We start from the raw sequence: 11,201 nt of genomic DNA on the forward strand, positions 1-11,201 counted from the left end.
TACAGCTTGCCCAAACAAACTGTAGATTGACTCGAAGGTGCTTTGCTTATCTGAAGCTTGCCTTTTGTTGTCATAGTTCGACCTTTGTTCAAACGGAACCCTGGTCTGAGTCACGCTCGTCACGTATCGCCCAGTTATCAGCAGTCTGTTGCTCAAACGGAGCTATAGTCTGTTGAATCAAGCTAGTCAAGTCACGCCAAGTCACGTATAAGCTAGTCAATCCACGTATAAGCCAGTCAATCCACGTATAAGCCAGTCAAGTCCCGTATAAGCCAGTCACGTCAAGCACACACCAGTCAAGCATCCAAGTCACCCACACTCATAAAAGTCAACGTTAAGCCTTCAAAGTTGTTGAAATTGGTGGTTTAGTTGTTGGTTGTTATCAGTCCTTGAGTGGTCATTAGTCAATCACCTTCTTCCCTCAAACCGAACAACCGTGATAGCCTGATACTGTTGACGTATCCGGTGAACCGCGGCAGAACACTTTCTGACCTGACATCAGTGGAGCCCACTGCGAGGGGGGGGGAAATATTGATTAGTCACCACGGCATTCAACACAAGCATCTATCCACCGGTAGGATCTTTATCCTTTCCAACTTCGCTCTACACTCCAGCTATTATGGCAACAACTGGTGTAGCAGCATTACCTATAGCCGGTACAAAGTCAGCCCCGAAGAAGTTTACAGGTAAGTACACAGAAGTCAAGCAGTTCCTTCAGCACTACGAAAGGCTGTGCACGAAGCTCAGCATCACCCATGCCAATGAAATGATTGAGAATATTACCCAATACTGTTCAAGAAAAACTCGCCAGTTTATTGAAAGTCTACCTTCATACAATGCTATACTTCCTGACTGGAATGTATTCAAAAGCAATGTATTGAAGTACTTCGATGCGGATCGCGACGATAAGCGCTACAAAGTCAAGAACCTTGAAACTTACGTCAAAGACTCACGATCCAAATCAAGCGTGAAAAGTCTTGGAGCATGGAGAGAATATACTCGAGGGTTCCTCACTATTTCAGGATGGTTGAGAAGAAACCAGCGGATCACTACAGATGAGGAAGCCCTTTATTTCTGGAAAGGAATCCCTCGTTTGTTTCGCCAGCTTCTTGAACCCCGACTACTCACTGCTCAGCCAAACCATGACCTTTCCAAGCCATTTGTTATGTCAGATGTCAATTCAAAAGCAGAAGCTCTCCTACAGCGAAATCGGTTTGATACCGACCGTCTTCCATCAGATGATGAAGACTCAGATGATGAATCCAGTGCTTCAGAATCGGATTCGGACTCCAATGATAGCAGTGATAGTGAATCGGAACATGATAAGAAGAAGAGAAAGCAGAAAGCTGCTAAACATAAGGTAAGAACCAAGAAAAGGCTTGTGGTCAAATCAGAAGATTCAGACAATGAGGAAGATATCAAGAAAGCACAAGCAACTCGTAAGAAGGCCACAAAGGAAATGAAAAAGAAGGCCAATGAAGTGGACGATCTAGTTAGGCAGCTCAATCGCATGTCACTTGAGGACCCAGACTATGGTGTCACCTACTTGCGTGCATGTAGGCTAGACCCACTGGTGGCTTCTGTAGTTCGCAAGCCACTCATTGAGTCCACTCCTCCAATGACCCGTCCCTCAGCGCCCATGACATCTGCTCTGCGAGGAAATGCGCAAACAGGAACCTCTCGGGCAGAAATGAAGTGCTATGGATGTGGTAAACTGGGACATGGACTATCAAGCTGTCCAGATATTCTTGGTCTCATAGACCAAGGAATCATCATTCGGGATGGTATAACGGGTCGCTTAACCATGAAAGATGGGTCCAGAATATTCAGGGGCATGGATGAGCCATTCACGACAGCAATCGAACATCAAGTTGGCCCTCAATCACACTTCATAACTGCTGCTGAAGCTCCTTTTTGTGCTAAAGTGGAGGAAGCAGCCTCCGAAGAGTCGGACGGTGATGGTGACGATGAAGATGAAGATGAAGACTCTAACACTGAAGCAGTATATGTCATGCCAGTAAAACCTACGGAAAAGATAATCCGTACTGCATGGAAGCAAGCAGCACAAGGTCCAGTTGTTCCTCCTGTTAGAATCCAGGAGAAGGTTGACCGTGCAAAGGGAGACAAACAGAAGGACAAACCTCCCCATATGAATGAATCTGTTGAGCGTCGTTTAGCTCGCATTCAGGGTCAGCCTGCTCCAGCCATTTCAGATCCAAAACCGGACCGTGAAGTCCGACCAGTGCAGCCACATACAACCAGGGACTCTCATGAAAGGGTCTGGGAACATCAACAACCAGTTGATACCTCTCAGAGGAACTTTGATCCAGCTAATGATGATGAAATCATGGAAGATGACTTTGAACCTATCACGCAAAAGCAAAAATTGGCGAAGGATGCAAAGAAAGGAAACAAGACAGATGCAACTCCAGGAAAGGAGGATGGAACCAAACGGGTTCCTAAAAAGAGTGATGTGCAAGCTCAAGTCGACCAAATGAAGATTCTCGGCAAGGTGCTTAGTACTCCTGTGACACTAGCAGTCGGGGAAGTATTCGGGATCTCAAAAGAAATGTCACAACACTTGCAGAATGTCTTGAAGCCGAAATCTCCAGTTGTGAACATTGTTGCATCTTCATTCAGTACAAAGACCCGTGGGCTACTCATTCGCCTTCGGATTGAGATTGACGGAAGACCCATCATAGCCATTGTTGACACTGGATCACAGCTGAATATTGCTCACAAGCGTATTTGGAAAACTATGCTTAATCGTCCAATGGACATAGCCCGCTCAGTCAATATGAATGATGCCAATGGAGGAGCCGGGATACTTCAAGGGCTAGTCGAGAATGTTCCTCTTACTTGTGGGGGAGTTCTCACCCATGCAAACTTGTACATTGGAGATAAAGTTCCTTTTGATTTGCTCCTCGGACGTCCATGGCAGCGAGGGAATTACATCTCCATTGATGAACGAAGTGATGGAACATACCTTCTCTTTAAAGATAAAGATCTCGAAGTAAGACATGAGATCCTGGTCACTCCAGATGGACTTGATCCGAACTGGTCATTCGACCCAGCGGTATGGCATAGCATTCAGAACAGCACACAGAAAGGTCTTCTTGGCCAGAAGGATACAAGGGTGCTGTATTGTGGGGACTTCCGAGAGGACTACATCTACAACAGTGCCTATGAAAAGTTCTGGCAGAGACTAGGTGCCGATCTCGACGAAATGGAACAGCAAGAGCAAGAAGAACAAACGACTTCACGAGAATCGATTCAACCTGCTAATGATTATACTGTATATCAAGTACAGCAGCAACCGACGCCAACATTACTATGGGAGGACAAATTGCTCAATGATCGTCTTTATGTGCATGATCACTCCCATCTGAACGAGGAGCCGTTGCTCATATGCGGAATCAAAATTCCCGAAAGCGGTGGAGATCAGATCGCATCCCCAAACTCAGAATCTGCAACTTACGAAGAACCGCTTCAGCAATTGGAGATACAGAAGCAGAAGCGCAAAGTCGACAATATATTAAGGATTCAAGATGTCGCTGACTTATGAAAGAAACACGTAGCAGTGTCAGAGCACGCAGTACGGGAATACATAGGCCAACTGAACTACAAGCGCGGATATGCAAATATTAATCTACCGGATGCTGACGCCATACTGCAGAACCTCGAGGCTAACAACTGGTGTGCTCCAGGCCTAGTAGGAACAGCTTTCCCAGAGACACTGGATGGAGGCGTGCCAGAGGATCAGTATGAGATGTTCAGAAGTAACAAAGAACACACACCTGTTAGAACAAATGAAAAGTGCACGCACCAGGTAGTACGACCGTTGGGTCTCGCGCCTGTGTGCTGTGGTCAAGAGAAGCAGGTAGTGTCCTGCCTGAGAACGCCTGCCGAGGGAGCACGCGATCCAAACGCACAGCTTGAGGAAAGTGACAGGGGTGTTCTGGGCATAGGAAATGAGGAGTACCTGACGCTCGCATCAAGATCGGGCTACGAACCAGTATCATCAGACTCAAATGAGGTCGACGAAGATGCATGGCAGCATACCAATGTACAAGCCGCGCGCCCAGGAAATGCAGGGGAATTGCGAAGAAATGGTGATCAGTACGAGCCGATCAGTCAGGAAGACAAAAGCGTACCTTTTATAGTGAGCAAGGAGCTCATGCAATTGGAAGCACGACTGTTTGCTCTTGCACCTGTACACCGTAGCCAGAAGGGAGCGACGTGGATCGGTCGGGAAGAGTGTTACACCCCGGAGAGCGAGCGATTGATAGCAGCGCCCCCAGGGATGTTGAGTCCATTGCTTCGCAAGGATGGCTCTGTGAAACAATTAGCCAGCACGCAGGCCGAGAATGAAGGAGATGCAGAGAACCTACCTGGTGATCCATCCCGAGAACGAACGCCAGCAAGAGCCAACCGCTGGCCTTGGTGCGCATGTCCTGGGAGCGTCAAGACGCTGTCATGCACAACACATTGCAGCGACACGCCGCAGCCTGTACGCGCAAGCTCTGCGTCATGCGCCGAGTCGAATAATGCCCAGACGCAGACGCAGACACGTCAGCTCTTCAGAAATGAGATAGGAAGTTACTTACCAAAGTTTTCCCTAATGCTAAGACCGCAGCGCGCAGCGCGCACGCCGCCGCTGGCCCAGATCAAAACCGCTAACAAAGAATTAAAGAGGTTAGTCATGCAGAGAGGTCGAAACTCACCAGACCCACAGCTAGTCAAACAAAGGATGGTGAACTGGTTAGCTCACCAGCGCACAGGAAATTTGGAGCATGCCGCTGCATGCAGTTTGACATGTCACCGAGATTCGCCAGAGGTCGGGAATGTTGGACATCGGGAACCAATCGAAGGTATTGCCCAGGAGGAGAGCCGAGGTCGAGACCAGCCAAGGAAAGAAGCAAGGGTCGGGACGAAAGAGAAAGGAGAGGGACGCGCACGCAAACGAGACAGGAGCGCGAACGTAGTGGCTGAACGTAAGGTTCGAAGACGAGAAGCGCCAATCAGGGTAGTGCACTCGATCGAGATTTGTTCCGAAGATCTGGATACCCCAGACTTCGCGCTTCGCGCACTTCCTGACCTTCGACAGGCTTCCGTGCCTCTTGCGTCATCAAGCCGCCTCAGCCGCATGCTCTCGCTGCAAGTAAGCAGTCCGGAGCATCCCTACCACGACAGCCATGACGCACGCCGAGCCCCCCAACAGGAGAACGCGCGGACAAGACACAACAGCGCATCACGACAGGACGCGTACCCCGCTGAGTGTCAGAACGCTGACGCGCGATCCCGTATGCTAACCACACCTCCAGAGATATTTAAAACACTACCTACGGGACTCAAATCTCCTAGTGTCAAGCCAGCCATGCCAGTCCTCCATCAGTCCACTCCGTATCCATCAGCTATGCCACCGACCCAATGTTATCGACTTACGAGCGGTGCTGTGGGCACCGTGCGCTTTGTCCCGCCCACAGGTCCGCCGCCGCCTACAATGCGCCAGTCGACGGGGATTCAAGGCGACCAGCTCGTTCTGCTGGGGCACCATGACCTCAACGTCCACGGACCCGCGAACCTGGGGCGTCTTGCCCTGGGCGGGAACTTCACAGTCCGGTGCGCACCTCAACAGACGCATCTCGGAACGCAGCAGACATTCGTCGTCCTCGGCTGCGTTGTCTGGTACACGGAGCCCGGGGAATCAGAGGCATGTCCGTATTTTGGCGATGCCGTGATAACCTTTACATTCAGGGGGCCCACTGAGACCATTGTCCCCTTCGTCCACGCATACGAACCGCCGCCGCCTCCTCCTCCTAGCGCCGCTATTCAGACAATGTCCACGACACGCAACGAGCGTCCAATCCTGCCGCTCCCTCGTCGCGCCCCGGTACCGCAGGAAAGGGCCCAACAGGAGTGCGCCAGCCATGACATAGCCGACGTCTGGCTCGTCGAGAATGCGGCCATCCTCGGCAACATATTGGCGGCTTCCCCATCCGACATCCCAGCCATGCTCAATGCACGCCCACTCGTCCCGCCGCCGTTGTCCTCCTCCGGCCTGCCCAGTCCCTCCACTCCATTGCTTCCCGTGACCACCCCGGACGGTTGCGACATCGAAAACTTGAAGATCCCGGGGCTCTTGTACCCCCAGGACAGCACAGACGCTGACGTCCGTGCCGTCAGTCCCTTAAAGACCAACGGGCTGCGCGCCGAACCCGTGCAAGACGAGGACGAAGACATGCCGTCCCTGGTCGATTGGGAGGCGGATGCCAGTGACAAGACTTCGGACGTCGAAATCCTGGACAATGACATGTCAGCCAGCGACACCGATGAAGAATGCAAGCCAGCGCACGTAGTAATCGAGCGCGCTACTCCGGAGCCAACGACGCTGGACCGTCTGGAGGTCCTGGACTTCGTCCTGGACAACATCGTCCCGCAGGACTTCTACGATGCACGCGAAGCCCGCCGCGGGATCGCCCGAGAGACCAAGTACGTCCTGCAACGGGCGCACCACGACGGGATCCGTGAGGCACGCCAACATGAGGACGAATGCGAGGGCGGGATCGTTGATCGCGCGCAGAAGCGCAAAGGCTTTGAAGACTTGTTGTCCCCCCGAAAGGGTAACCCGTTCCTCTGGCCGAACGAGCGCGTTTCGCTCGCATATGCTCGCGAGTTCTTCGAGGAGCACGGTACCTGGAACCCGACCAATCAGGACTACGACATGCGTGATATGGTCAGTCTCATCCACCTCCTCCTCTCTTACGATGTAGGTGAGCGCGTCGCGGGAGAACTCCATCAACGGCACGAGATGGGTCAATTCGGGCAGCCGGGGCACTTCCCCCCGACACACGGATCCTTTCCAGCCTAAACAAGCAATGGCTTCGCTTCCACACACTCGGTATGTGCCTGAACACCCTGCGGACTCGATTCTGAACTTCGGCTCGACATTGCAGCAAATGCGGCCTCGTTGTCTACCCATTTCTGACCCTTTCAAGTGTATCTACATGTACGGCTCGACGTCTACTAGTGCGCGGCCTCCTTCGTTACCTTCTGAATGTTCCATAGGCCCCCATATATGTGTAGACTCGACGTCTTTGAGAGCGCAGTCAGGCACTGATCTTGTAGCTTCGATTACGGACTCTATAAGCTTGCACACCTTGTACTATACTGCGATGTTTGTGTACGATCACCTACGAAAAACATTAGACGAAAACCCAAGTCCCTGGTGTGATTGGTTGCTCAACACCTTTGTAAAGGACTTCCTCGCAATGCAGGCTAAAAGGCGAACAACTTCGGCCTTATATTGGAGTCCATCGGAACCTTCTGAGATGCAGAGAGTGAACACACTTCGTCCCTCGATGTCAGACTTTGAAGATTTCGGATACCTTGAAAAAGCGGCCAACTTAGCCATGGATAGCACACCTATGTGCTGTCTTATAGAGCTTGAAAATGGCGAGACTTCGGAGGACGTGAATGCACCGCTACCATGGTTTTTCTCCTCCGAACTCGAAGAAGATGACGAGGAGATATATGCCTTCACTGACTTCAATGTTCTTGGGGTCTACAAGCGTGTAGATCGACGTATCAAACCAGTTCCTGGTGTATTTCCTGAAGATGCACGAGTGGAACGTCGATTCCCAGAAGACCCACTGTTATCATTACCAGAACTGTCACCTCACCCGCCTGACTTTGTATCCGGAGAGAGACTTACCCGAGACCGTCTAACAGAAATGAACATCAATCCGGATGGCTTTCTATGGCCTGAAGAAGAGAAGCTATTCATGCATATCCTCTTACTTAATGAATCATCACTAGCGTTTGAAGAAAGCCAACGTGGGACATTTCGGGAAGATTACTTCACACCATACATCATTCCGGTGATTCCACATGAGCCATGGGAATTCAAAAACATTCCCATCCCACCGGGTATCAAAGACAAAGTTGTGAAACTACTGAAGGAGAAGATTGATGCTGGAGTATATGAACCGAGTCAGTCCTCATATCGATCACGCTGGTTTTGTGTGACGAAGAAAAATGGGAAAGTGAGGATCGTGCATGACCTACAGCCACTCAACCGTGTGTCTATTCGAGATGCAGGACTACCACCTAAGCTTGATGATTTTGTGGAACCATTTGCTGGGCGGAAATGCTATACGGTATTCGACTTATTCTGGGGATTTGACGCACGCAAAGTTCATCCACTGAGCCGAGACATGACCTCATTTCAAAGTCCATTGGGCTTACTTCGAATAACCTCTCTACCAATGGGATTTACCAACTCTCCTGCAGAATTTCAGAAGTGCATGGTGTTTATTCTGCAGCATGAAATCCCAATGTATGCGAATATTTTTATTGATGATCTACCCATCAAGGGTGCAATATCCGACTACCCAGACCATGATGGAAACCCAGAAGTCATGTCAGTCAATCCGGGAATTCGGCGGTTCATATGGGAGCATGCCAATGATGTCCACCGTATTATGCATCGTGTTGGTCATGCAGGTGGCACCTTTGCTCCAAACAAAGCTCAAGTTGCTCGTCAAACTGCACTTATCATAGGACAAAAATGCACACCAGAAGGTCGGCTTCCTGAACCAAACAAAATTGAGAAAATTATAAATTGGCCGCCTTTAAAGACAATTCGTGATGTTCGGGCATTTATGGGGCTATGTGGAACAGTCCGAATATGGATTCACAACTACTCCAAGATGGCAAGACCACTCACAGAATTAACCCGACATGACACAGAATTCATTTGGGATGAGCGCAGAAATGAGGCTTTCAATGCATTAAAAATTGCAGTAACGTCAGCACCAGCACTACGGCCAATAGACTACGAATCAATGAACCCAGTAGTTCTTTCAGTTGACTCAAGCAAATATGCAGCAGGATTCATTCTATCACAATATGATGATGAAAAACGCAAAAGGCCTGCTCGTTACGGTTCCATTCCAATGAGTGAACGTGAATCCAGATACTCACAACCAAAGCTGGAGCTGTATGGATTGTATCGAGCACTTCGAGCATACCGCCTATACCTCATTGGTGTGAAAAATCTCCAAGTGGAAGTAGATGCAAAATATATCAAAGGAATGCTCAATGAACCTGACCTTCAACCAAATGCTACTATCAACCGATGGATACAAGGCGTATTGCTATTCCATTTCACCTTAATTCACGTACCTGCAGAATGACACAAAGGTCCAGATGCACTGTCCCGCAGAGAACTAGGAGAGGATGAAGAAATAGAGGAAGATGATGACAGCTGGTTGGACAACATTGCACTGTATACGGAAGTCCAGGAAAGACACCACAACCTGTTGTACAAGGAAGTTAGCTCATACTGGGTTGGCTTGCTTGAACAAGGGGCACATGTCATGATTTCCACAAGCTCCAAGCAGGATACAGCCTTACACCAGTACATGCACTTTCTCAGAACTCTGGAAACTCCAGTGTTTACTTCAAGTCAAGAAAAACGGAGATTTATTCGTAAAGCCAGTCGTTTTCTAGTACGAGGGAACAAAATGTACTGACGCAATGGCCAGTTGCCTCCACTCAGAGTGATGCTAGATGCACCAGCCCGACTTAGGATTCTGGTCCAAGCCCATGAAGGATTAGGACATCGAGGGGAGTATGCAGTCATGCAAACTATCAAGGAGCGGTTTTACTGGCCTCACATGTGGAATGATGTTCATCAACACGTCAAATCTTGTCATGAGTGTCAAATACGCAGCACACATAAAGTGGAAGTGCCAATTACCATCTCTGCTCCAGCAACTATCTTTTCCAAAATATACTTGGATATCATGGAAATGCCCAAAGCGAAAGGGTTCAAATACATTATTGCGGCACGTGATGATCTGTCATGGGCAAGCGAAGGACGTGCACTGCATAAGAAAACTGCCAAGCTTGTGGCTGCCTTTTTCTTTGAGCAGATCCTGTGCCGATATGGTGCAGTCGGAGAAGTTGTCACGGATAATGGTGGAGAATTCAAGAAAGCATTCCAGGAACTCATGAGGCGGTATCATCTTCCTCAAATACGCATTTCCAGCTACAATTCCAAAGCCAATGGTGTAGTTGAACGGGGACATTTCATACTTCGTGAATCCATTATCAAAGCATGTCAAGGCAAATGGGAGAAGTGGCCTAACCAAGTCCATCATGCATTTTTCACAGATCGGATTACTGTCAGTCATGCAACGGGATATTATCCCTACTATCTTCTCTATGGTGTACACCCAGTACTACCATTTGATTTACTGGAAACCTCATTCATGATTGAAAACTTCCGGGCCGGAATGTCCACAAGTGACTTGCTTGCATTACGCATTCGCCAGCTACAGAAAAAGCCAGAAGATATAACACGTGCAGCAGAAGTCCTGAAAAGGTCACGTCTGTCGCGCCTTGAGGTCGAGCGACAGAGGAAAACCTGAAAGCTGGGGGCGTTCGACTGGTTCTTACCGAAGCGATGGTGAGCAACGCTCAAACCTAAGGCTAGGGACAAGAATGTATTAGTTAGTAAGTAAAAGAAGTAAGTACAGGAGAGCTTACTGACCTAGGGACAAGAGGTCGAAACTGAGGTCCCTAGGGCAGCAGAGGCTGGTTTATATACATGGGAAGATTTAGGGCAGGCTGTGCGCGTTGGTCCGTGCGCAGCTGGTCTGTGCGCAGCATGCCGACGCGGCCCCGGGGGCCGGTGAGTCAGAACGGCTGCGTCAGCGGGGCCCGAGCTGTGCCGTGCACTGCCGTCCTATCTAATCTAATCGTACAGTAGATAACGACGTGTCCATATCAGGCAGGTAGTACAGAGGTTGCGGGTTCGAGCCCGCGAAAAGGAAAAAATTAAAAAACGGCTAGGCGCCGTACCAACTCGTGACATTACCCCCCCCTCAACGGCGCATGACCTCATGCGAGGCACCCTTGCCCATCTCCCATCCGGAGCGGCAACATGCTTCAGTCAGCAGCGAAGGCATTGGCTGAAAGTTGAGACCACCAAATGTAGCAGCGTTGAGTCGACGAGGGGCATTCGGATTCTTCCGGTGGAAATCGGCTACGAGGGCCGGCGCATTGGCAACGTTGCGCGCCGGTTCCCATGACGTATGCGAGTCGTCATAACCCTTCCACTTGATGAGGTACTGTAGCTGATGCCGGAAGATCCTCGAATCCTTGATTCGCTCAACCTCGTACTCCTCGTCGCC

At 49.9% G+C, this 11,201-nt stretch overlaps 1 protein-coding gene across 1 annotated transcript; it reads left to right on the forward strand.

Moving 5' to 3' along the window:
- Positions 1-619: 619 nt before the first annotated feature.
- Positions 620-7,728, forward strand: POSPLADRAFT_1156685 (hypothetical protein; the record flags this gene model as incomplete). The annotated part of the gene is made up of 6 exons (XM_024487090.1): positions 620-686; positions 799-859; positions 967-3,523; positions 3,677-6,253; positions 7,260-7,574; positions 7,597-7,728. 6 exons carry the CDS (start codon positions 620-622, stop codon positions 7,726-7,728), a joined length of 5,709 nt encoding a protein of 1,902 aa, XP_024334129.1.
- Positions 7,729-11,201: the final 3,473 nt, after the last annotated feature.

The sequence above is a fragment of the Postia placenta genome (assembly GCF_002117355.1).
Source record: "Postia placenta MAD-698-R-SB12 unplaced genomic scaffold POSPLAscaffold_18, whole genome shotgun sequence".
Lineage (NCBI taxonomy): Eukaryota > Fungi > Basidiomycota > Agaricomycetes > Polyporales > Adustoporiaceae > Rhodonia > Rhodonia placenta.